This window comes from Larus michahellis, chromosome 9 (genome assembly GCF_964199755.1).
Source record: "Larus michahellis chromosome 9, bLarMic1.1, whole genome shotgun sequence".
In the NCBI taxonomy this organism is placed as follows: domain Eukaryota; kingdom Metazoa; phylum Chordata; class Aves; order Charadriiformes; family Laridae; genus Larus; species Larus michahellis.
In genome coordinates, this window is record NC_133904.1 from 14607688 (window position 1) to 14630399 (window position 22712).

Sequence of the window (22712 nt, forward strand, 5' to 3'; positions counted from 1 at the left end):
ATGCAATTAAAAGAAAGTATAAACCACAGGAAACTAAAAAATTGCATTGTAATTCACACACTTATTTTCCATGGCATGTTTACATCTCTTCCAGTTTTAAGGAAACATCAGGAGACTTATTTGACCAATGGCTCTTTATACTAAATCAGTCATAAAAAGAGCAGGGTTTCCAACTATAAAGATAAAAAAATTATGTGCTATTAGAACAATATAGGCAAGGAGACACTCAGAATAAGGAAGCAAGATGTGACAAGGAGTGGCTCTTCAAAAAAAACCACCAGAAGATAGAGAAGACTAGGCTTGTTCCAAAAAAAAAAAAAAAAAAGCTAGGGAACTGCTTTAAACATTCAGTACTTGCAGTTCTTCATTTCTTATTTTGAAGCCCAACTCAGAACCAGCTTTCAAATCTTTGAAAGCCTTGTATTGTACTTTGCCTGTACCAAACGAACTTCTAAACCAGTAGAGAGTAAAAATGAACCAATGATAATTTTATATGTATGTATTAACAGCCCTCAAAGAGAGAGTGTTTACTTTTAAAGATCTAAATAGAAGGTATCTTAGAGATTCTTTTCATTTAGTAAATACTGAAAAAAGAACATAGAAACCAAAATTGTCCAAACTATATTGTGCATTTGAATTCAGAATACATGTCATCCTTACTGCCTCCTTGACCAGTGAATCCTATCCTTCCTAATGTTTTGGAGGAGTCTGAGATGGCGCCTGTACAATTTGATTTTGTGTAAAAATACACACCAAATCTGATTTCTGCTACATTAAGGAGTTCTCTGGTAAAATATATGACGCATGGAATGAAATAAGCTGTAGTTCTAGAATGAGTCTTTAAGCTCACTTCCTTTAGTACTTGACCACTAATATTAAAGACTACTGGATCAAAATACAGTTTTAATTGGATATATAGGACATGATACAGTGGTATAGTTAAACCGCAGGTTGGATGCTAAAATATAACATTGATTTGTATTCTTTTACTGGAAATATTTGTAATATGAAACTAGGATATAATACCCTCGTTTTTAATGCATATTCAGTACAGAGGAAAGCTACTGCTGTCACCAGCTTATACTCAAAGTCCATTCATCAAAGAAACGCTAGATTAATTGGTTTGCTGTTTCATGGACTAAAATGAGATTACAGATGACTCGAATTCTCATTAATAGTGATGAAATGTTGATTATACAATCATTTCTTACACTGCTTATTGCTAATGTACACATACACACAAAATTGGCCTGCCAGAGAATTTTTTAAAACAGCCTGAAGTAAGTCTAATAGTTCAATGAATTTTGTTATGTGCGTGACCTTGTCCAAGAACACAAAACTTCATCTCCACCTAAAAAACTTTCTGTTCTTATTGGCTGAAATATTTGCACTAAGAACACAGTGGGCAGAGAAAGGAAATTTCATTTTGCAGATAATTTTTAACATTTTTTTTTTCTCAGGGAAAAGAGAAAGTGGAAGATGGGAATGTAAAGGAATAAAAACAGCCTGGAGGGATCCAGGTGGAAGATGTAACATGCAACAGAAGAAGGTTAAACTGGAAAAATGTGAGAGATGCTAGGCAGGAAGATATCTGAAGCCAAAAGTCAAATCAGTTGAAAAGTAACAACTGCAAGAGAATAGGATCCTAGTGTTTGCTTCAGATGCTGCTCTAAAACTAAAGTTTGGAAATACTTCAAAGCCCAGAGAGACTACATAGGAAGAAGGACAGTTTTGATTAATTTCATATGAAATACTACATGCTTTAATCACAGATGCTGTGAGGCTCAGAAGGACATTTCAGTTTATACATTTTGGAGGATTCATGTATGAAAAGAATTCCTGAAGTGTAAAGATTTCTTCACGTCAACATTCTCACTCATTTTTACCAAAACCTAACCTTACCTCCTGACAACAGTGGTCTGATTCAGATGTCAACTTACATGAACAGGACTCTACTTTGACCCAACCAGATCAGCTCTCACTGCATTTTCTAAACAGAACTTTGATATAATGTAGAAATGTTGTTCCGGATAAGAATTTAGGGTGGGTTTGTGATGGTGTGTACTCCCCTGCTCCCAACCTGACCTTCATCTCATGTAACCCTGGCCAAGCAACAACCATCTGTGGTGGTCATAATGGATGTATCTAGTTGTGATAGCTGCATACGGCTCAACATGGTTTTGGAGAGAGAGATAACACAATAGCCAAGGGCTAACTTGAGTAACGCACCCACCTAACCACAATACTGGCACTGTGGTTGATATGCAAATATGACTATAAGTCAATTATCTTACCCCCATAAATGGTGAACAGTCCAAGAGCCCTTTGAGCTCTCTTGAACAGCAGTGGGCTGCATGCCAGGATCTTACCTTGTGTAGGGATGTCCCTCAAGGTTACTTCTCAAGACTGAGAGATTCCTCGCCACAACAGATCCTCAGTAAGTTAATAATAGCATCCTAAACTTTGAAGCTTCACTAAGATTATATCTTAAAGTAATTGTGCACATGTAATCCTTTAGACATAAACCATTGACTAAGTCTGGGACTAGGCTTGGATCCAGCCACACCTAGACTCCTTTCTGAGAAGGAGTTCAGAAAGCAAGGGGGTCCTCTCTGAACCTTGACTTAACAGAAGGGTCTCCCTGACAATTCTGTCTGACCGTGTCCTCTATGCAGTAAATAACTAGGTCTACCTTGCTATCAAATCTTGTTAAAACACTATTGCATTTACTATCAAACTTTGTTAAATCCCTGTTTTGTATCAATAAACGTATTACTGCTTCTCTCCTAGGAGTGAAGTGCATCACTCTATATGTGACAGGATTCATGCAAATGTAATTTCATCACTACCAAGCGCAATCTATTATTCCTGTTGCACTTGCTTTTTGGCTAGTAGAAACATAAGCTCTGGAGACATAGTCTAGATCTTCATATGCCAAACTGTAGATACTTAATCTCAATACCTTTGAAAAATTGAACTAGTCTGAGAAAGCAGCAGGAAGTATTATCGGTTCCTCTAAAGCAATAAAATCTTTGAACAGGCTGCATAGGGTAAATCACCTTAAGTTTCTTCAAATATCCGCATATAAAAAAAAAATAAAAAAATCAGTGAGTTTAACAAAGAGGTTATAAAAACTAACACAAACCCTTCACTTGCTTTCCTTTAGAATATCTGTCATAATGAAAGATGTTTCTAATTGTCTTTAGTTTTCTTCCAGACAACTGAATTGCCTTCCTTTCATGTGATTTCAATGTGCTAGAAAAGGAGCATTTTCTCCTATGCTCTTAAAAACCCATGCTGCTGGGATACGTGGATTCTTAACTGCTTGTGCATTTAATGATCTCTTTTCTCAATTTCTTTCAACTCAAAATCATGCACACTGTGAAAATCACCTCATTTCCTTGTTACAATTAAACTCAATAGCCTTTATCATACCAGAAATGGGATCAAATTCTATTCTTGAATTTTTTAAATCGGCAACCAATTCCCTGGTTCTGATTTCCACAGGAAAACTGGTAAACCTTTGCACATTGTCATGCTTCTATTACCATTTTTGTCCTTCCCCATTTTCCTAGACTTTTTTCTTTTGACCTCCAATTCTTTTATATCCCATTCTCCTCTTCTCTTTAGTCTTCTCTTCTTTTGTTTATCAGAAATCGTCCCACAAATTTCCTCCCAGCACCACTGACCCTGACTGTACAAGTAGTCAATCCACAAGAGAAGCGAGATTTCCCAAGAGCTGCACCGATAGCTTTCATTTTCTGGTTATGTGCATTTCTAGGACTCCAGCACATTTTGCCTGGATACCTTTTTCTAGTTTTGCTTGATTACTTGATTCATGTTGGATATGGAACACAGCCACACCAAGGCAAGCAGTTTCAAAGATTGAATACATTATATGTGTCACAAACCCAAATCCAAACTTGAAACTAACACAGTAAGGGAAATGTAAAGGGATGAGGACAGATGTATGTTTATCTGAATGTAACATGTTAACCCAGAAATTGATTCCTCAGATGTTCAAGTTTTCTGGGCATGTTGTATTTCACCAGAACACAAACAATACAAGTTACATTAGGGTGGTTACAGTAAATAAGAGTATCAATGCATTTTGCACCCTTAAAAGTTACTTCCCCAACAATCAGGCAACCAAGGACAAGCTTTCATTGAAATCCTATTTAATCTTTGCGATATCAATGGTCCAAATAGACTAATGCTCCGAGTTGGGGCTGTCTTTTAGGCCTTTTTTGTTTGTTTAAATATAGAGTCAGAATGTATATTTGGGCTAATAAGAAAAGGCAGTAGGTTGTAAGAAGATGACAATATGTAAGAAAATATCAAGAGAAAAAACAGCCCTTCTCCTTATCTGTGCTTCCTTGACAAAACCTTAAGACTTTGGAGGCAGGCAAGAAGATTCATTTGCTATACAGAAAGACACTTTTACAGAATGACTTCCTAAGAGTTGACAAAAAGTTGTCTGCAACTGGACAGATTTCTGAAACCCAGACAATAGAAGTGTTTGAAACCCTCTGCTGCAGGTCGCTACATTTTCTAGTGAACAGAAGCTGTTATATCCCGCCTTTCATTGATTTACCATTACTGAATGGATTCCTCATTTTAACAAAACATATCGTTATATTCTAGATAAGTCTTTGACAATTCTTTACACTAACCTATGGAATTCAATTGCCACCATTAATTTCACTCTGGTATTTATCAGCAGAAGCTTTTTTCCTGCAAGAACCAATTTATTTAATTGAATAGTTTAAAGAGCTCCAAAGCCACATACAAAAGATGAGGTTATAGCTAATAGCTTTCAAATATACTTAAAAGCTTGAATCATTAGCAGTTTCTTAATCTAGGAATTTTTAAGTGCAAACCAGAATTTATTGCAAGCTAGTCTTAGCAGTGTGATTTTTCAATATTGTCCTGGTTTCAGCTGGGATAGAGTTAATTTTCCTTCTAGTGGCTGCTGTGTTTCAGATTTGGTATGAAAGGCATGTCAATAATGCATATTGTTTTAGTTGTTGCCAGGTGATGTTTGTATTAGTCAAGGACTTTTTTCGGCTTCCCATAGAAGCTGAGAGGGAGTACAGACAGAACAAGCTGGCCAATGGAATATTCCATACCATTGACATCATGCTCAGTATATAAATGGGGGTTGGCAGAGCTGGGAACACGCAATCACTGCTCAGGACAGGCTGGGCAACCAATTCACAGGGTGGTGAGAGTGACTTGGGTTGAATTACTTCGTCTCATATATTGTTTCAGCTTATTATTGTTATTTTCCTTTTCTGTTACTGTTCTATTAAACTGTCTTTATCTCAACCCATGAAGTGTTTTGTTTTGTTTTGGTTTTTTCTTTCCCCTGGTTTTCCCCTTACCCATGTGGGGAGTGGAGGGGGAAAGTTGAGCAAGCAGCTGCGTGGTCCTACTTGTTGCCTGGGGTTAAACCATGACACATGTTTCATTTTTTCACAAATCTAAGAGGCAGGAAAATAATATTCTGTATTTAGGAATAAAGCCTATACTTCATGCTTTCCTTTAACTTTTCCAGTTTTTTGGCATTCCTGGAATATCACATACATCAGTTCTTCAATTTAATATCTGAGAATTAACATCTTAGAACACATTTATCCTCACAACTTTCTTAAAAGGTAAATAAATCCAGTTCCTCACATTTTAGAAAAAGTTGAGGCACACAATTCCAGAAGAACTTGTATGCTATAACGCCGTTTCAGATAAGATGGTTTTGGCTCCCAATGTATTAGAATAAATAAATAGGCATCTGAGGATGGCACATAGGAAACTGCTTCAGTTTTCAGTAGTGCAGTAGCTAAAAGATCACAGTTCTACACACAACACACACCTTCTAACTCTTACACTTGCAAATATTTTGAGATTTCCGTGAAAAGTGAAACAATTTCTGTAGATAACTCACTGCAGAATGCCTTGAGGATAAGCAGTGAATTACTGTTGAAGAAGATATGGTTTTAAATCAACTCAACAGGAGACACTATCCAATTTCTTTGTATCCAATCACTGGGCTATTGAATGACAACAGTGGTATTAACACCATCTTTCCTCCGATCAAAGAAGTTCTGCACGTGGCTGGGTATGGATTACATATGTATGTATGCCACAAGATCAAATACTAAAAATTAAAAATTAATGAAGAATGCCAGCAAACTTAGTTCCTCTTAGTTTATGCAAATAAAAGCAGACAAATAGATTCCTAAGATTTTAAAATCACTGCCTCTGACTCACATGGCAGTGGAAAACAATACCACATGACAACCTGTTAAATGGAACCGTTACCTGAGATTATCAGTGTTCAGGGAAAAGGCAAGAAGGGATAAAGTGTAACGTATTTTTTACGAATTATGATGAATGTCAAAAAAATAGAGAAAAACCTCAGCTTCTTTGAAGAACTGAAGCAAAGCTTGCAGAAATCAATGGTAAGATTGCTATCAATATGTTTGGAACAGGTCCAAAATTATTATCTCTGACATTAACATAAAGAAATTGCAACTGTTTGCATTTATATTTCCTTTTAGCAGCAATGGCAGAATGTAGTAGCGCAGAACACAGTTAACCCTTTCTCTGGCATGCTTTACATGAATAGCTTTCTTAATTCCTTTTCTTTGTTTCTGGAAAACTACATGATGGTTTGGTGTTGTTTGGGGTTTTTTTTGGTTTTTTTGGTTTTTTTTTTTTTTTTTAATTCAATTAACAAACAATTCTGTCAGCATGGAACTGCAGAGGAAAATATGCATTTTAAATTATTCAGCAAGTGAAGCTGTTGTGTAAATGCTATCACCCTTAACCATGAAGTAAGGATACAGGAGCTTCCTAAGGAGTACGAAGCTTTCTGAAAAAACAGCTATATAATATAATATAATATAAACTTTAAAGATAATAAAACTGAATGTCAAATCCTGAAATTTGGTTTGTCTTTTTAAAGAAAACTTATATTGACTTCAATGTAAATTTGTTGAGTTAAACAAGGTTAAACATCTCCAGATCAAATCTATTAATTCCAATTAAACAAAAATTAAATACAATACAATGATGATGGCCGCCAAGATTCAGATATTTTTACTTTGGTTCAGAGTGCATGATCCCAGTCTTGAAGTATGACTTAAAAACCTGCAACAATATTTAACCTTTACCTTGATGTCACACAAGATGACAGCTACTGTACAACCCATAAATACAGAGTATTTAATAAGATATAAGATAACAACCCTATCAGATGAACGACTAAAACCAGACATAATTACTTGTCTTAGTAATTACGCTGGTTGTAGACTTACTCCTGGATGGGTTTTTAATAATTTCTGCATATCATTACATGCTACATATAGTTTTTTACTCTTTAACATACTAGAAATCACAGAAAAATTGTTCAATTCTGAACAAACCCATCAAGTTTTGCAGTGCCTATTAGAAAACCATACAAACAAAACCATGAATATTTGTGCTATTTACATACCGTGATAAGTAATGCAACAAGCTAAAACATGAATGGAAATGAGAACAAAAAGAAAGCTAATATGTAACTAAATGCTCATACTGCAACATCTCTTTCCCAGTCGTCTTCTACATCTTCTGTCTATTCCAGAATACATTAAATTGCTGAACAACGATATGTCAAAAAATCCACTCTGCTTTACAGGATATATTTATGTGTTCTGATCATGAAGTATGAAAAATAAGTCCTAGCCAGTATAAATGCATATGAACACTGTGCACATTCTAGCAAAGCAATTTTCTATCTGTTTGTTGAATAACCTTCAAATAATAGGGTTAAGAACAAAGTCATGATAGAAATCTTTTACTAGACATACAACCAACCAACCCCCCCTTTCAGACAGTGGAAAGCTGAAGTAACTCCCCTGAATTCATAACTTGTGTGAGCCTTAATACTTAATTAGAATTAAACAACAATCGACTACTAGACTCTTGTAATCATTCCAACGCTCTCTACATAACACTTTTTTTTTCATCTCGTATAGAAGGTTTTGAATCAAACCCAAAAACCCAAACACATCTGGAGTTCGCAGATATCTGCATTTTCAACTTCCAGTTAGTCCCATTTTTGTTGTAACCCATGTCAAAACACCCCATTGAAATACAACCTGAAAATTCAGGAAATTTGAAATCAAATCCATATATGAACTTTACAGCTGGGGATGTTTTAGTTACAATGCATCTTGTCCCAAACCACATGAAAATAAAGTGATTCAAAGCAATCTTCAATGTAAGCAAAGTACAAACTCATATATGACAATTATTCAAAGTGTTTGAGTTTCACTATATTCCAACAGTCCAAATTATAGACACACCATTTTGTTTCATGGCCTGAAGCAAGTATCACTGATCATTTTTAGTATCCTGGAACAAGGAGATCGGTAACAAATTTTCATGACAGACACACACACTCAATGAGATTATAAATTAGTTTCCCAAGAGAAGGCTCACTAATAAGATTGGATCTAAAATTTAGGTCACTTAATTTTAAGACTCAGCTAATGGGCTAAAAAAAAAAAATGAGTATAACTTCATAACATAAATTCAGGTTCAATCTTTTTTACCATAAACATTAGCACCATTGTAAAGTTGCAAAGAATAAGCTTCTTGTAAAATGAAATGATCTAATTGTAAAATGCATTTGATATCTCCTTGCAAGGAGGTTATTTCTAAAAGAAAAATAAAATATTCTGTATTACATTATGAAGTTATAAAATGTAAGCAATTAATTTTTAGTGCTGTGTAAGTTCTGATGTCATTGAAAGGATAAATTTGTAAAACTTCTCTTCAATGTGATTTACTGATGCTGTTTTAAACACGCTGCTTCATATATTTACAATACCAGAACTATCATACAATCAAAGAAAACTTTACCTTTTCTTCTTTAATGTTCAGAGATGATGAGAGAATGTAAAAGTCCTTTAACTCCTTGACAATTATATGAGAAAACTCAGCCTGATAAGGTCAGAAATAGGCCATTTGGCTTGTCTTACACAGAAATAATGTATTACGAAGTCATACTCCTAACTTGCTCTGAGTACTAGAGAAAGTTCTTCTGAAAGAATATACCAATAAATTTTCCACCTACACGGCAAAGAAACATTTTTAATGTATCGTAAATCCCTCTCCTCAGTCTTTGGCAGTGTCCACAACTTACCATTTCCATTCTCTACTATGGCCAATGGCTCTCTACAGATTGCCGTCTTTCCCAAGGTATTGTATGAAGTCCTTTGAACTTCCGCCAGCAGCACTGCTTGCATTGCCTCAATAATCTGTCATAAATGCAAATTTATTATTGGATGATATTAGTTACTTCAATTATTTATCTAAGCATTTGACAATTTTAAATAACTACTACAAAATTTTAAGATTGTTCCAATGAATGTCACTAGAAAGTCAACACTTATGGATATCTTTCAGACAGTGATAATCATGCATAACACACATATCATAATCAGTGATAACACACATATTGAGAAACAAATGTTAACTCAATAGCAATAAAATGGTGCAAGCTGTCAATTGTGACTGCTTCCCATTAACCGAACATTCATTTTCTTTAATCTCAAAACCAGAATCAGTTTTCTACTGCCTCTTTGATTTCAATGGGTCATGACAATATACCTTACTAAAGCACATGGTGATAACAGCTAATAAGAAATATCTTCATTTTATTCTGTGATGTGTGCAAAAATGCTTCAGACTGAATGAGGACTGTGTAGTTAGAAGTTTTATAATTTTTGGTGTCTAGTCTCTCTCTGAAAAGCTTAAAGAATGTTTTGTTAGTAGCAGGGAACCTCTATTCCTCCAGCTTAAACATGATAATACTGTATTTTTTGTCTAATGCAAAGAGAAATACCATTCCTCAATCTCCTTTTATCCAAAAGAAACATCTGCTGGAATTATGAACAGCCTATAAATGGCACTTGTAACATATATGGGTGTTAAGACAATGCAGTGTGGTGACTGTATGATAGAGCTATTACTTTCCTTCTCTTTACTCTAGCAGAGAAGTCCCAGCATTAAGAAAGTTTAAAGACATAAGACATTTATAAAGCACATGAAGACCTTACACAACAGACCCAAAGTTTTGCAATCCTCACTTAGTCTAAATTTCAGCATGGTGCAGAACGGCAGCATGCATACCTTCTCTTAATTGGGTATTTCCTTCAGAAAAGAAATACAATTTTTTCCCCTCAGGAAGGTATTCATTCTCAAGTACAAGAAATTTCATGAAAGACAGAGAGAATCTAAAGTTACCAGGACAGCGTACTCCACCTCAACTTAAATATGAATTTAAACTGAATATGAAAATTTTAAGTTAAATATGTTTGTGTTATAAACATTTTATATTTCCATTATATTTCTATTATAAACATTCTATTAAAAATATTTAAGTTTAATATGAATTTAAGCTGACATGCAGGCTCCCTCAAACTGCTTGGAAGAGAAACAGTTTCATCTGACTAATGAAGTACAGTGCATTTGTGGGGTGTCCTCAATCACATTTCTAGCTGCCCTTGTAAATTCAAATCATTAAGCAGAACAAAGGATGTAGGTGTCCTTTGTGACAAAATCCTTTATTGTAGACAAGTATACCATAGTCAGGTCCACTATGTGAAAGTTCACAGCAAGTGAACCCAGCCCTATGTGTTTTGACATCGCACAAACCTTCATCTTGTTATAATAGCTCTTTATCTTACAGGGGAAACCAAAGGCAGTTTCCAGTCCCTCATATCCACACAACCCTGAGCTTTGGGGATTACAGATCCTGACTTTACAGCAGACTCTTACAATATATCTACAATAATTAAGAAAGGGAAGGAAACACAGACATGTTGCCATTGTCCTGGGAAATTTTTTGACAAAAAACTAATTTCTTATAGAGGTACACTAAAGAATTGCACACAGTATGTGTTTTTCATGGTGTTCTGATCTGCTAAGAACCTGTTACTAATCTGATCAGGTATTCGTCACCTGTACCATTGCTGCATATGCCAGCCAGGCAGCATTTGTAACATGTAATTTCCTCTAACATCCTTAAAATGAAATAAAAAACTGTGACAAATGGCACAACATGATATTGTAGAAGCACCTGTACATCTCTGCATGTGACTTGTCTATCACTTTGTTGAATGTGCACTTCCACAGTGCTCAGGGTGGTTTCACATGTTTAGTTTTGTCCTCTCACTGCGTCTTCCCCAAGAATTCATATACCTCATCTATCATTATCACCAAGTTTAAAAATCTCCAGAAGCTTTGCCTGTTTCTAACACAAAACAATCTACACAAGCACCTTTCATTTTCTCTGACAGTTTCCACTTTATCTTTAGCATTCTTCTGGATTACATATACATTGGCTACCTTGTTGGCTACTAGTATGTTCATTCCACCCTCCCCCCCCGGCCCCCGTAATTGTAACCACTGTTGTAAATACCAGCTGCTTTTTAGTTGGGATTGTGAAATATGACAGAAGTTATGCTGCCTCTATGCCTGAGAAAGTATAAATAGCATATGTCCAAGTATAAACAGAGACATTAAGGAGCGAAGGGTAATTAACTCTGCAGCAGCAATACTAGAGAACAACTCAAAAAGACAAGCGAACAAAAGTTGAGGCAAGCTATACTGTTACATCTATACTACGTTATATTGTCTTTCCTTTCTACACTTTATCAGTTACTCCCAAGGATTACTATTCTCTTTATAATGAGTGGGTCTAAGGAGAGAAGTCAATCGACATCTCTCCTGGTTATTGCTCAGGCCATAACCTCAACAGGGCTGAGCCTTCCAGAAACTGCCTCCCAGATGCCTCCTTAACACAGTCTCATCAGGGAGCAAAAAAAATACAGATCAAAATACCAGGCTCGTATTATCCAGTCTGCTTTCCTCTAATTCTGGATAGCAACTGCCAGGATATTCATCTAGACACTTATACTGAAGTCATTTGGTTTCAGGTAGAGTCAAATGCTTTAAAAACAAATGCATTTAGAGAATTCTTGTTAGAGAAATTGCTGCAAACTTGGGCATCAGCAAAGAAGGCACTAGCTTATCAGTACTACTCTCTGCAATGGCCTTAACATGATATGGTTTATTCTTTGAAAGTAAAGCCCTTTGTAATATCTCTCAGGTTCATCACACCTTATTTTAGGTATTAATGGAAATGAAGTAACTGAAGTAAAAAAAAAACAAAAAAAAACCACCACAGTCGAACTGCAGGAATCAATACAAATAGATGAGAAAGTCCTAATAAGGACTTCTCTGAATGAGATGATTCATTCCTCCTAAAGTCTCAGCAGTGCCCCTGCACTGCCTATCTTTTTCCACCGATGAAAGATGGAGGTTAAAACAACTACATTCTCCTCATGCAGCTGATTATGTCAGAGATCTAAACACGGTATCAAGAGTTTTCCTAAGGGGAGGCTGTGCTAATTATCTAGCTGATAATAGAGAATACATATGTTCTTGTACAGAAAAGGAATACTGCAACATCAGGATGGCAGTAGAGGACTTCCAAATCGGGACCTAAATATTGTATACTGAAGCTGTACAGTGTAAAGTGTATTTCTGATGGTGCTCCTGAATTAATACATCCAAGTTCTAACAAGGTCTTATTACCTGGGATTATACAACAGGACTGTTTCAAGGTTAGAGCTGACTCATGTCCAGGTAGCTCAGAACTAGGAGGAACAGATGCATCACTCCTGCCGATTGCGAAGGCATTAGTAATGAATCTGATAAAGCTCAGTTATTTCTATACGGGTCTATCACACCACAGAGCCCTAATACTGCTGTACGTAACAGAAAGGCAAACTGCTGAAGCCCCGTAGACTGGTGGACACCTGCGAGTATGAGACCACCCACATGTTGTCACGGAACTAAAATCCTTGACCATAGGTGTGAAGACTGTACACATGATGTTTTGTTAGTGGAACTACTGACCTATTAAGAGTTACTTGCAAAACTCACTATGTATACTATTGAATTTCTTTGCTGAGATTAGCACTGAAAATGGGAGGGTGGCTTTGGAGACAGGGTCATTTACTCCGTTTTACAAATGGTTGTCCAGCTTGGGGAGTCTGACATATTGTAGCAGTAAGTTTACTTGGTCTAGAATAGTTTTGTGAAGAGATAAAGGACTTCAGTCTTCAGGAAAGTCAACCTAATAAGAACTAACTTCACTCAATGAGATTTGAAAAGATCTTAGAGCAGGAAAAAAGGAAGCAAATTATTTCCTATTGTATTCTTTCACTTGAAATGCCTGAACAAAGGTATAGAGGGAAGGCCTTTCAACACCTATATTTGAAGACTAAGGAGCTAGGAAGAACATAATGATTACCAAAGAAATTCTTCTGGTGGAAAAAAAATACACTTATATCTGCTAGAGTCAGTAACAGGCAAAATGTTTTGATTGCACTGCAGTTTGAATATTCTGATAACTTTTGTTTAAATTTTATTTTAAAGTTCACTCTTTCAGCCAAAATGGTTCCACGAAATTAAAATATAACCAAATACCTATCACAAATATAACTGAGGAACAGGCTATTTAAATACAGAGTAAGGACGTTTAAGGGCAGAAATGCAACCACTTAAGTAATTTTTGGGCAGGATGGGAGTGTGGCAACAACAAGCTATATTTTAACTGAAAGAAGAGCAAAATGCACCACGACGACCTTTCCTTTAAAACCATCTGGGGGAAAAAAATCCTAGAAAAATATATTAAATTTTTAAAATTTAAGACAGAAAAATACCTCCCTCAGCCCTTCAACTTCAACAAGTCAGTAGACCCCTGATCAATCATTTCCAGCAGGTTTTTTCAGTTGCCTTGTTTGCCCAGAATCTGTTACAGTACCGTAAGGAGATGAGGAATCGATAAATAGCAAGTCCTTTGGGTCATGTCTGAGAGTCAGTATCCTCCACTGAAGATAACAATAGAAAAAAGTTTTTAAAAGCAGGGTAACTAGTGATGTTTTGGGTAAATGTACATGAGTGTTTAATCAGGCTGCTCAGGATTAATAAATTGGTGATAAATCTGTGTTTGTATAAAGAAAGGTTTAACAAAGCCACCCTAATATAAACGAAGACTATGATTTTGTATAAACCATTGGTTGCTGATTACCCAACTGAATGTTAAGATGTTTATGGCAGTTTGGCTGCGAACAACCAAAAATCTGTACTACAAAGCAGGTTAACAAAGCTTATTGCAACTACAAGGATGTGTCTGAATAGCATAAAGACTTGAGAAGCATTGATAGCATCGCATTTGCAGTTCTTGAAAATTTCAGTATCTTAAATTGAAAGTCTTTTCAGCTGAAAAAACTGAGGCAGCTTATTCTGAGCCTTATCTTCCTGCACACTAACCTCCTGTGGTAGATAAGACCATTATCATTGCAAAATATAAATACATAGACCACACATAATCAGCTATGCTACAAATACAAGTTTCATGGCTATACAACTCTACTCTATAAAGAGTTTCAGTGCCTGACCAGGTCAGCAAGAGATTATATGGATTTCACATGACAACTGCAGCTATTGAAACTGAGGTCCTGTATACAATTTTTTTTTTTTATTAAAAGGATTCAAAAAAGGAAAAAAATCTTATTATAAGAGAAAGAAGGACAGTTTGTGAGGCAAGAAGAATGCTGAAATAATACGGAAAATGTGCAGACAGTAGGGTTATAATAAACAACTGATAAACTCAAGATAAAATGATGGATTCAATTGAATGTGAATATTTGCAGAAACCATTACTGGCTGCCTAATACAACACTGGACTATCACTGAAGTACCCCCGCACACCTCAGCTCTGGGAAGTATTTTTGCACTTGAAATGCAGCACAGAGTTGCATTCAATTTTAAAAGTAACATCATAAAATAAACTTTTAACAGGTATTTCCCTTTTCTGGAGTAAAATACCTTGTATTCATAGCATACTGTCTCGATTTTCATACTCCTGAACATTAACTCACTCAAGCAACCACACAACTTTATTTAAATGCATATCTCCAAAATAAAAAATGGTCTCATGATTTCACTCCTCAGACGATTTCACAGTTACCTGTCAGCTCTCAAGAAACAGTAATTTATCTCTCAAGGCATCAGATTCTTCACTAACAATAGGCATGAGCTTCATCTGACCTGGGAACCCATAACTGACTTTTCTAAGTCATTCTTGAGGAGTGTTCTAATAAGTAAGGACTTGAGATTAATTATTTATCCTTTGAAGAAGGCATTTTTGGTTTCTTCTACAATAATACATTGGTGTTTGACACTGCCCCTATTTTAGTCTTTATTTTCCTGGAGCATAAAATGGCATTTGTAATATAAGTCTGATTTTTAGAGAACAGGTAACTAATTTCTTTTAAACACATGCTGTGGACAAGATCACCTAGATTAAAGACTAGTAGGACAGTTACTTCCCTATATTTAAACATATACTTTAAGGCAAAATAGTTTCATGACTAGCATACTTAGTGAAATAATAATCCGCTTTCCATAGATCTGAATGGCACAATAAATCCCTAACTACTATGTCACATTACAGATTCCAAATACTGAATTACAGCCAACGTTACATAACAACAACTGAAACAGGCTATTTCCTACCTTTATAGATTGGTCACTCCAACAACAAACGAGTTTCAGCAATGAAACACTTCCAAAGTCCGGGGAATGATATCTACTTTTACCTGAAAAAACACATACATAGTTTATGAACTGACAATATACATAGAATTACACAAGTAGAAAAATATTTAACATTTTTCATTTTTCACTTCAGCAACATACCTGAAAAAGTGTAATTTCTTAGAATATGCTTTCATCTGCTGCAATAAGCACAAAGTGTTTAGACAATCATTGTTTGAACATTTATTCTTATCCTAAATGAGATCAGTCTTTTTTTTTTTTTTTATTTTAAACAGAGGTCTGATATCCCACAGAGTATATTTCCATCATAACTTTCTAAAGATATTGAGAATACTTTCCGATTTGGGCTACTTGACTATGAATTTTACTTTGTAAATTCTAAAACTTAGAATCATAGAATTGCCTAGGTTGGAAGGGACCTTTCAGATTATCTAGTCCAATCACCAACCTAACTCTGACAAAAACCATCACAAAACCATATCTCTAAGCACTATGTCTACCCGTCCTTTAAAAACCTCCAGGGATAGTGCCTCAACCACTTCTACTTCAACAAAACTACTTGAGTATGTGTTTCTGCTGTTGAAAACAGTAGTACAGTCTATGCAAAAATACATTCAATAACACTTTGTATAGTTACAGTTCCGCCTGATATACTTTGCAGCTACAGGGCAACAATACTGTTGTGTGGTCAAGATGTCACATCGCCAGTGGCTCACCAGTTATGCTTGCAGTTAAGAAAAATTTTACACTTACGGATTTGCATGTGAGTTTTATTACTACCCATCCTGATTTTTCAGATAATTTTCAATGCAAGGCAGAGTTCGAACTGGCAGCTGTGCCAGTTCTTCCTCATTTTGACTTCAATAGACAAACGTGACATCTCACAACTTTACTACAATATTTGTTGCCAAACGTGTAAGTTGGGCAAATTGGTTGTACAATCCTTTGAATCCACACAAGAATCTTTGTTTGCCAGTACCATATAATATGTTAAGAAGAGGAAACTGAATTGCAAGTATCAACTGTGTTTCCATAACACCAAGGTTCACAAGTATCACGATCACACAATGCATAGTCATTCACTTAAATGTTGGATTCCTGCAGCAAAGACTGAAGTTCAAAAAAAAACACATAAGTACCGGCATATTGCAAAGTGAACAGGGTACACTAGTGTAGTCTGAATGGGAGCAGTATGCTATTCAGTAAACGACCATGTAAATTTAACTATATCAATATCTAATATAATACATAAAACATAAGTACATACATAGACACAGGTATGATCAAAAGAAGGAGAATGAAAAAAGAAAGAGGAAAAAAGAAAACTAGAGCAATTAGCAACATTTTACAGAAAGACAGGGTAAGAGCAAATACTTTATCTTCTCTCACTGATAGCTGACATGGCATGTACGACAATAGAAAATGTAAAGGCTAATATGGAAACATAAAAAGGGATGACAAAATGAGAGGCAGGACTAACTATACAAAGGTAGACCTCTTCTCAGGTTTTAGATTTAATTGTGATTTCTTTATATATCAGGATGTATTTTGCTTGTCTTTTTCTTTTTTTCTGCCATTTTGGAAACTTTGCCGTGTCAAAGCTCAACATTATTATTTCATGTAAGAATCAGAGCAGGAAAAGTACATTAAAAACTGATTTTAGATGGGGATATTAAGGCTTATTTGCATAGCAGAGAGTCAAGATTTGACTTGAAATAAATTTGTGTTATCAGCCTAGACAGGTCTTAGTCTGTAACAGGAACACTGTAATTGTTAGGTTATGTATACTGACAAATACCCATATCCTGTTTAGGTTTTTATTCTTTCTTTAGTTTATTCTTTCTTTAGTTGCATACTGTAACAATACACTTAGACTGTCTTGCAAAGCCAAGACTGGCAAACAACTGCCTGTGGGACATTAACGTGAAGAGATTACTTTATTCCACCCTAAACCAAAAGTCTAAGGGCATTATTGAACACTCAAGATGACTCTTGTATTACTAAGGCAACAGTTTGCTTGAAGGGCTGTATATATTATCAGCCGGGCATGTAATGGTGATGAGGGAGATGGGGGAGGGGGACACAACAGTGTCTGTCTTATTACATTTCTGTTTTTCAGATTGCTAGAAAATGTCTTTAGAAACTCAGCTGAATGTTTTGCTGTTATAGAAAAAATATCGTTGATTCCCATATTTTTTAAAAGTTCGTATTTTGTTCACGTGCTTTTGTGGTACTCAAAGAAGAAAACAACAGAATAATCCAGTTCCTCAATTCGCAAACTAGACCTGCTTGAAGCTGAAGAATATAAATAATTTTTTTTCATTATTGGAGTTAAGTGTTCTACTTTAGCAACAAAAAGCATGAAAAAAATTAACACTTAAAAGCTAATATTGCCACTCCTCCATATACTTACTGTTTGGTAACTCTCCATAAAAACTGGGGAATGAAGGTGTTACTGCTTCTATATTTCGCCATTTGTTATGTGCAGATTCTGATTTCTGTAGGCTAAAAGAATATGAAACTATTAAACAAAACCTGAACATACTTAGGAAAAACCTTGTGCCTTACGGTAGGTTTTTAAGGTACGTACTCTGCTATCGATTACTATCAACAACAATTTAGTTTCTCCTCAAAAGTCACTTGCATACTTTTGCCGACAACTTCATATTCAAACGTTCATATGTACACAAATACTAAGAAGTACCACACACATGCAGGAAACTTCACATTCGGCTCAAAATTTACTATGGTTAACTTTTATGTTGTATTCATATGTGAAGAAATGAATCAAAATATCATTTTCACAAAGGACTTGTGCTTTTTTTTCTATTACATAAGAAAAAATTCAAGAGAAACTAGCAGCTTTATTTTATACGTTTCCATTTTCTCATGGTGTTAAATAATTTAGACTATTATTGCAATACTTGGGATTTCAGTAGATGGGGAGGAAGGGGAAAGGAAGTGAAAAACCTCTCCAAACCCTTGTACTATTTTAAACTACTTCTTTTAAATACATTGCCATAGTGACTTATATTTAGGTGTCATTTAAAAATAACACATTTTGTGTTTCAAATTCACAACAATCAACACTAAGTCATAATATTTCAAAAGCTCTGCAACACTAAACAACTCTGAAAGCTTTCAGCCTATGAGCTTTGAGTTACAGGTACAAATATCAAAAGGCAAGAGAAAACCAATTCTTTGAAGATCTTTTCTTACTAGTTTCTTCCTGTTTGTCCTACTTTTATGATCTGACGCATTTTACTGGAGACTTCTTTATTTTCACAGGCAGGGTCAAGTTGCAAAAAACCCAACAGATATACAAACACATTTATGAACAGCTTATAGACTCAGGTCCAAGTTTTTACAAAGCCATGTTTTTCATACTTTATTCTTTTTTGGATTATGAATATTTTTTGGTAAAATGTTCAGATTATGTTAAATAATACCGATTTTTTTAAAAAAGAGAACATATTAGTACTTGTCTGATAACATGTGCTTAAAGCATGTCATTCACTGTTCACTATTTTCACATTCCACAAATTTCATTTATCCAATCAAATAGCTAATAGTTCACAGAAATACTATAACCTGAAACTTACTGATCCAAAACACAAATGAAAACTTATGATAGCAACTAGTCAAGAGTTTTTCAACGAAATGTTTCTCATTGGGAAATGACGATCTGTCAAACCCACGCTTTAAGCAGAAACATATAAACATGCTGACAAAGTCAGAATTTCTGCTCAAAATGAGCATGCCAGACTCATCCAAGAACATCCAGTAGTCTAGGAACTGATCAAATGCGTTTTTTTCCAGTTCTGACTCTCCAGATTGAAAGTATGTACATATGTGTGTGTTTTATTTAACAAAATAATTTGGGGAGGGACTGTACCAGGGAATGTAATGGAATGTACCTCTACACGGGGTAACGGCCTCAAACTGAAAGAGGGTAGATTTAGACTGAATATTAGGAAGAAATTCTTTACTGTGAGGGTGATGAAGCACTGGAACAGGTTGCCCAGGGAAGCTGTGGCTGCCCCATCCCTGGAGGTGTTCAAGGCCAGGCTGGATGGGGCTTTGAGCAGCCTGGTCTAGTGGGAGGTGTCCCTGCCCAGGGCAGGGGGTTGGAACAAGGTGATCTTTAAGGTCCCTTCCAACATAAACCATTCTGTGATTCTGTGAAAAAAGAAGTTCCTTTCACTCTCCTGTAACAGCAAAATCATCCAATATGCCAAAGAACAGGGATTTAAACTTTATTATTGCATTCCCCAGATCAAGACCATAGCTGACTGACATAAAATAATTCACCCAATTAGTATTTCATTGCTACATGCAATGTGGGCCAGCAACAGAAGAAATCTGGAATCCCAAAATTATTACTAAGCCAGTGGTCAGACACCATGCTGCACTGCAAGGAATAAACATACAAGCCCATACTCCAGCATCAAAGCAAGCAGAACTATGAATATCAGCTGAATACACAGTAAGCAATTGTGCTAGTCACTGGATAATCTGTTCAGATATTCTTTCTCCTGTTTTTAATTTCAAAGTTTAAAAGCTCTGGAGTTTGCACCAGTTAGCACCAGTGTGCTAATAGAATGCAAGTTTTCACACAACGGAAAAATATTCATGGCTTTGCTGACCAGATAAGCTATGGAAAGGAGAGCAGAATACATTTTCTCTCTCATACTAGTAGCTGAATTAGTAAGAGTTGTTCGTACTGCAGTAATACTTAGGAGATCAGGACCCTTACAAGCTGTGAAAGTCCTACTAACTCCTTCTGCAAATGCTGTGGCAAATCAGAAATCAATACGTAGTTTTTTCCCTTGAGCATGCTGTAGTTTTAGCTAAACTGACTGCCCAAAGAGGTGTGGCTACATACTATACTTTTAGAAGGCAAACTGGACAAAATAGCATTTGCTTGGTTTCTTTCAAGCTTTTAATTAGGCAAAAGTATGTTATTTTAACAGCTCATCACAACAAAGAAAACTCATTCCAATCTGAATACAGAGTAAACGAACCTTGAATAGAGTAAGTGATGAATAAGCATAAATCATATAAAAAGATTTAATGAATGAACACAGATTACAACAGTTCATTCAGTTCCCAATTATTTGCAAGAGGACGAGGTGAAATGAAGGATGAATCCTAAGATCATGACAAATGGGCCAAGTCCTATTTATGCTATGTTTATTACTGGGGAAGTGGGCGGAGGGAAGAGGGAAAGGGAACTTCACAGGAAAGGGGCTTTTTGCCTAGGTGGAGAGAGGGAGACAGCTTTGCATATACATAACTGGTTTTGAGGCAATACAGAAAGTATAGGTACATTCAGACAGCAATTTCTGATAGCAAAACTATGCCTTCAATACTCAGACACAAAGATAACATTATCACATGAAAGTACATTGTATAGGGAATCAGTATTTTTTATGTTTGCTTGTTTTGGGGGTTTTTTTGAGTTTGTTTTTTTTTTTAAAGAAGTGTCTGAAGCATGAAATTCTTTCCTGTGACTCTACTCCACTTCTCCCACTTACGCTGACACAGTAACATTGCTTCATTGGTTCTACCCTCCGCTGCCTTCGATTCCATGTGAAAATGATGGTTCTTGACTACAGTGGGACATCATTTGCAGTTTTACAGAGGTTAGGAAAGAGTACAAAATACAGACCTCAATTTTTCTTTATTTATCTGGGGGGGGGGGGGGGGAAGAATTAAGACTCACATGTCTAAATTTCTGAAACAGTTCTTGGAAAGTAGGGGAAAAGATAAACTCTGAGCTATTATGTATCTCCATATAGACCCATAGCACTTACAGTTTCAGTTTAGGAACTCAAGAGGAAAATATGGAGCTCAGGTCAAAAAAACAAAACAAAACAAAACAAAATATCAAAATACCAAAACCCACAACCCTCCGCCCTCCCCAAAAAACAATCCAAGAAGAGAATTGAATGGATACAACTCCAGTGATTTTATCCAGATGAGGCCACTGGGAGGCAACAGCCCATGTTAGAGCATCACAAACGTCATCAAACTAAAATTTATCTACAAGACAGCTACAAATAAGTATAGTATTCAGCTCTAGAAAGAGAGGTAATCCAAACTAACCCTTGTCAAAATCCCAAATAAAACATTTCAGAGTCTTTGAATAAAATTCATAACTTTTTTGCAACCAAAATTTATAGCAAATTTTTTTCCTCCTCTGTTCTGTACAAAAATTCACCTATTTCTACAAGCGCTGATAGCTTATATGGCTTTACATTTCCTGGAGGAAACTTCAAATTACATAGTACAGTTTTCAGCCAAAAAAAATATTATGCATTTCTTGCCTGGAAAGGAATTCCTGTTCAAGCTGGAATCCTGGAAACAACGTTTCATATAAGAGCTTGTGTTGAATATGGACCAGAGGCAATGTGATTAGCAGTAAAAGTTACTGAGAAATGTATGTTTGTCCTATAGGATGGTGCATATCTCTTGAGATATTCTGAATGCCTAGAGCTTTGTGGAAGAGGCACTGAAATTTGCAGCATCAAGATCAATAATTTTTGTCCCCCTTCTTGCCTGTGGGCCATAGCGTCACCAACACTGAAGTTAATTGTCCCTAAAATGCTAAATACAGACCAACCTAGGCTTGCTGAACAACAAAAGTCTGTGGACAATATACATTGCCCAATTAGCATGCTCTATTTGGCTTGGTCAAATAATGTCGAGCATCCTATTTTTCCTTTAACACTGAAAAAGCATTTAGTCAATAAATTTGTTTTGAGTAACATAAATGTTATTTGTGATGGTTCTCACAACATAAGGGCTGATGAGGCATTCATTCCCAGTAGCTGCCGTTGTTACTGGGGGGTTTGTATTTTAGACAGTGTAAGTAGGACAGACTGTTCTTGTCTCTCATGTTTTATTTATCTGTGAAGCCAAGGGTTTCACAGTAAAAGAAGTATATAGCTTACACAGAGTGGAAGTTAAAACAGCACAAATGTGCTAATGCACGTCTCAAAATGTGCCTGAAGAGACCTCATTATTCT

The 22712-nt window shown here is 35.8% G+C and overlaps 1 protein-coding gene across 3 annotated transcripts in view; it reads right to left on the reverse strand.

The window, feature by feature from the left end:
- Nucleotides 1-22712, reverse strand: part of WDR72 (WD repeat domain 72) — a 123291-nt gene that overhangs the window by 35736 nt on the left and 64843 nt on the right. For all 3 annotated transcript variants that reach the window (XM_074601415.1, XM_074601416.1, XM_074601413.1), the window contains 3 exons: nt 18095-18186; nt 15640-15722; nt 9191-9305 (listed from right to left, as the gene is read on the reverse strand). In XM_074601415.1, coding sequence (XP_074457516.1) covers nt 9191-9305; nt 15640-15722; nt 18095-18186 — 290 coding nt within the window. The remainder of the gene's footprint in view (nt 1-9190; nt 9306-15639; nt 15723-18094; nt 18187-22712) is intronic.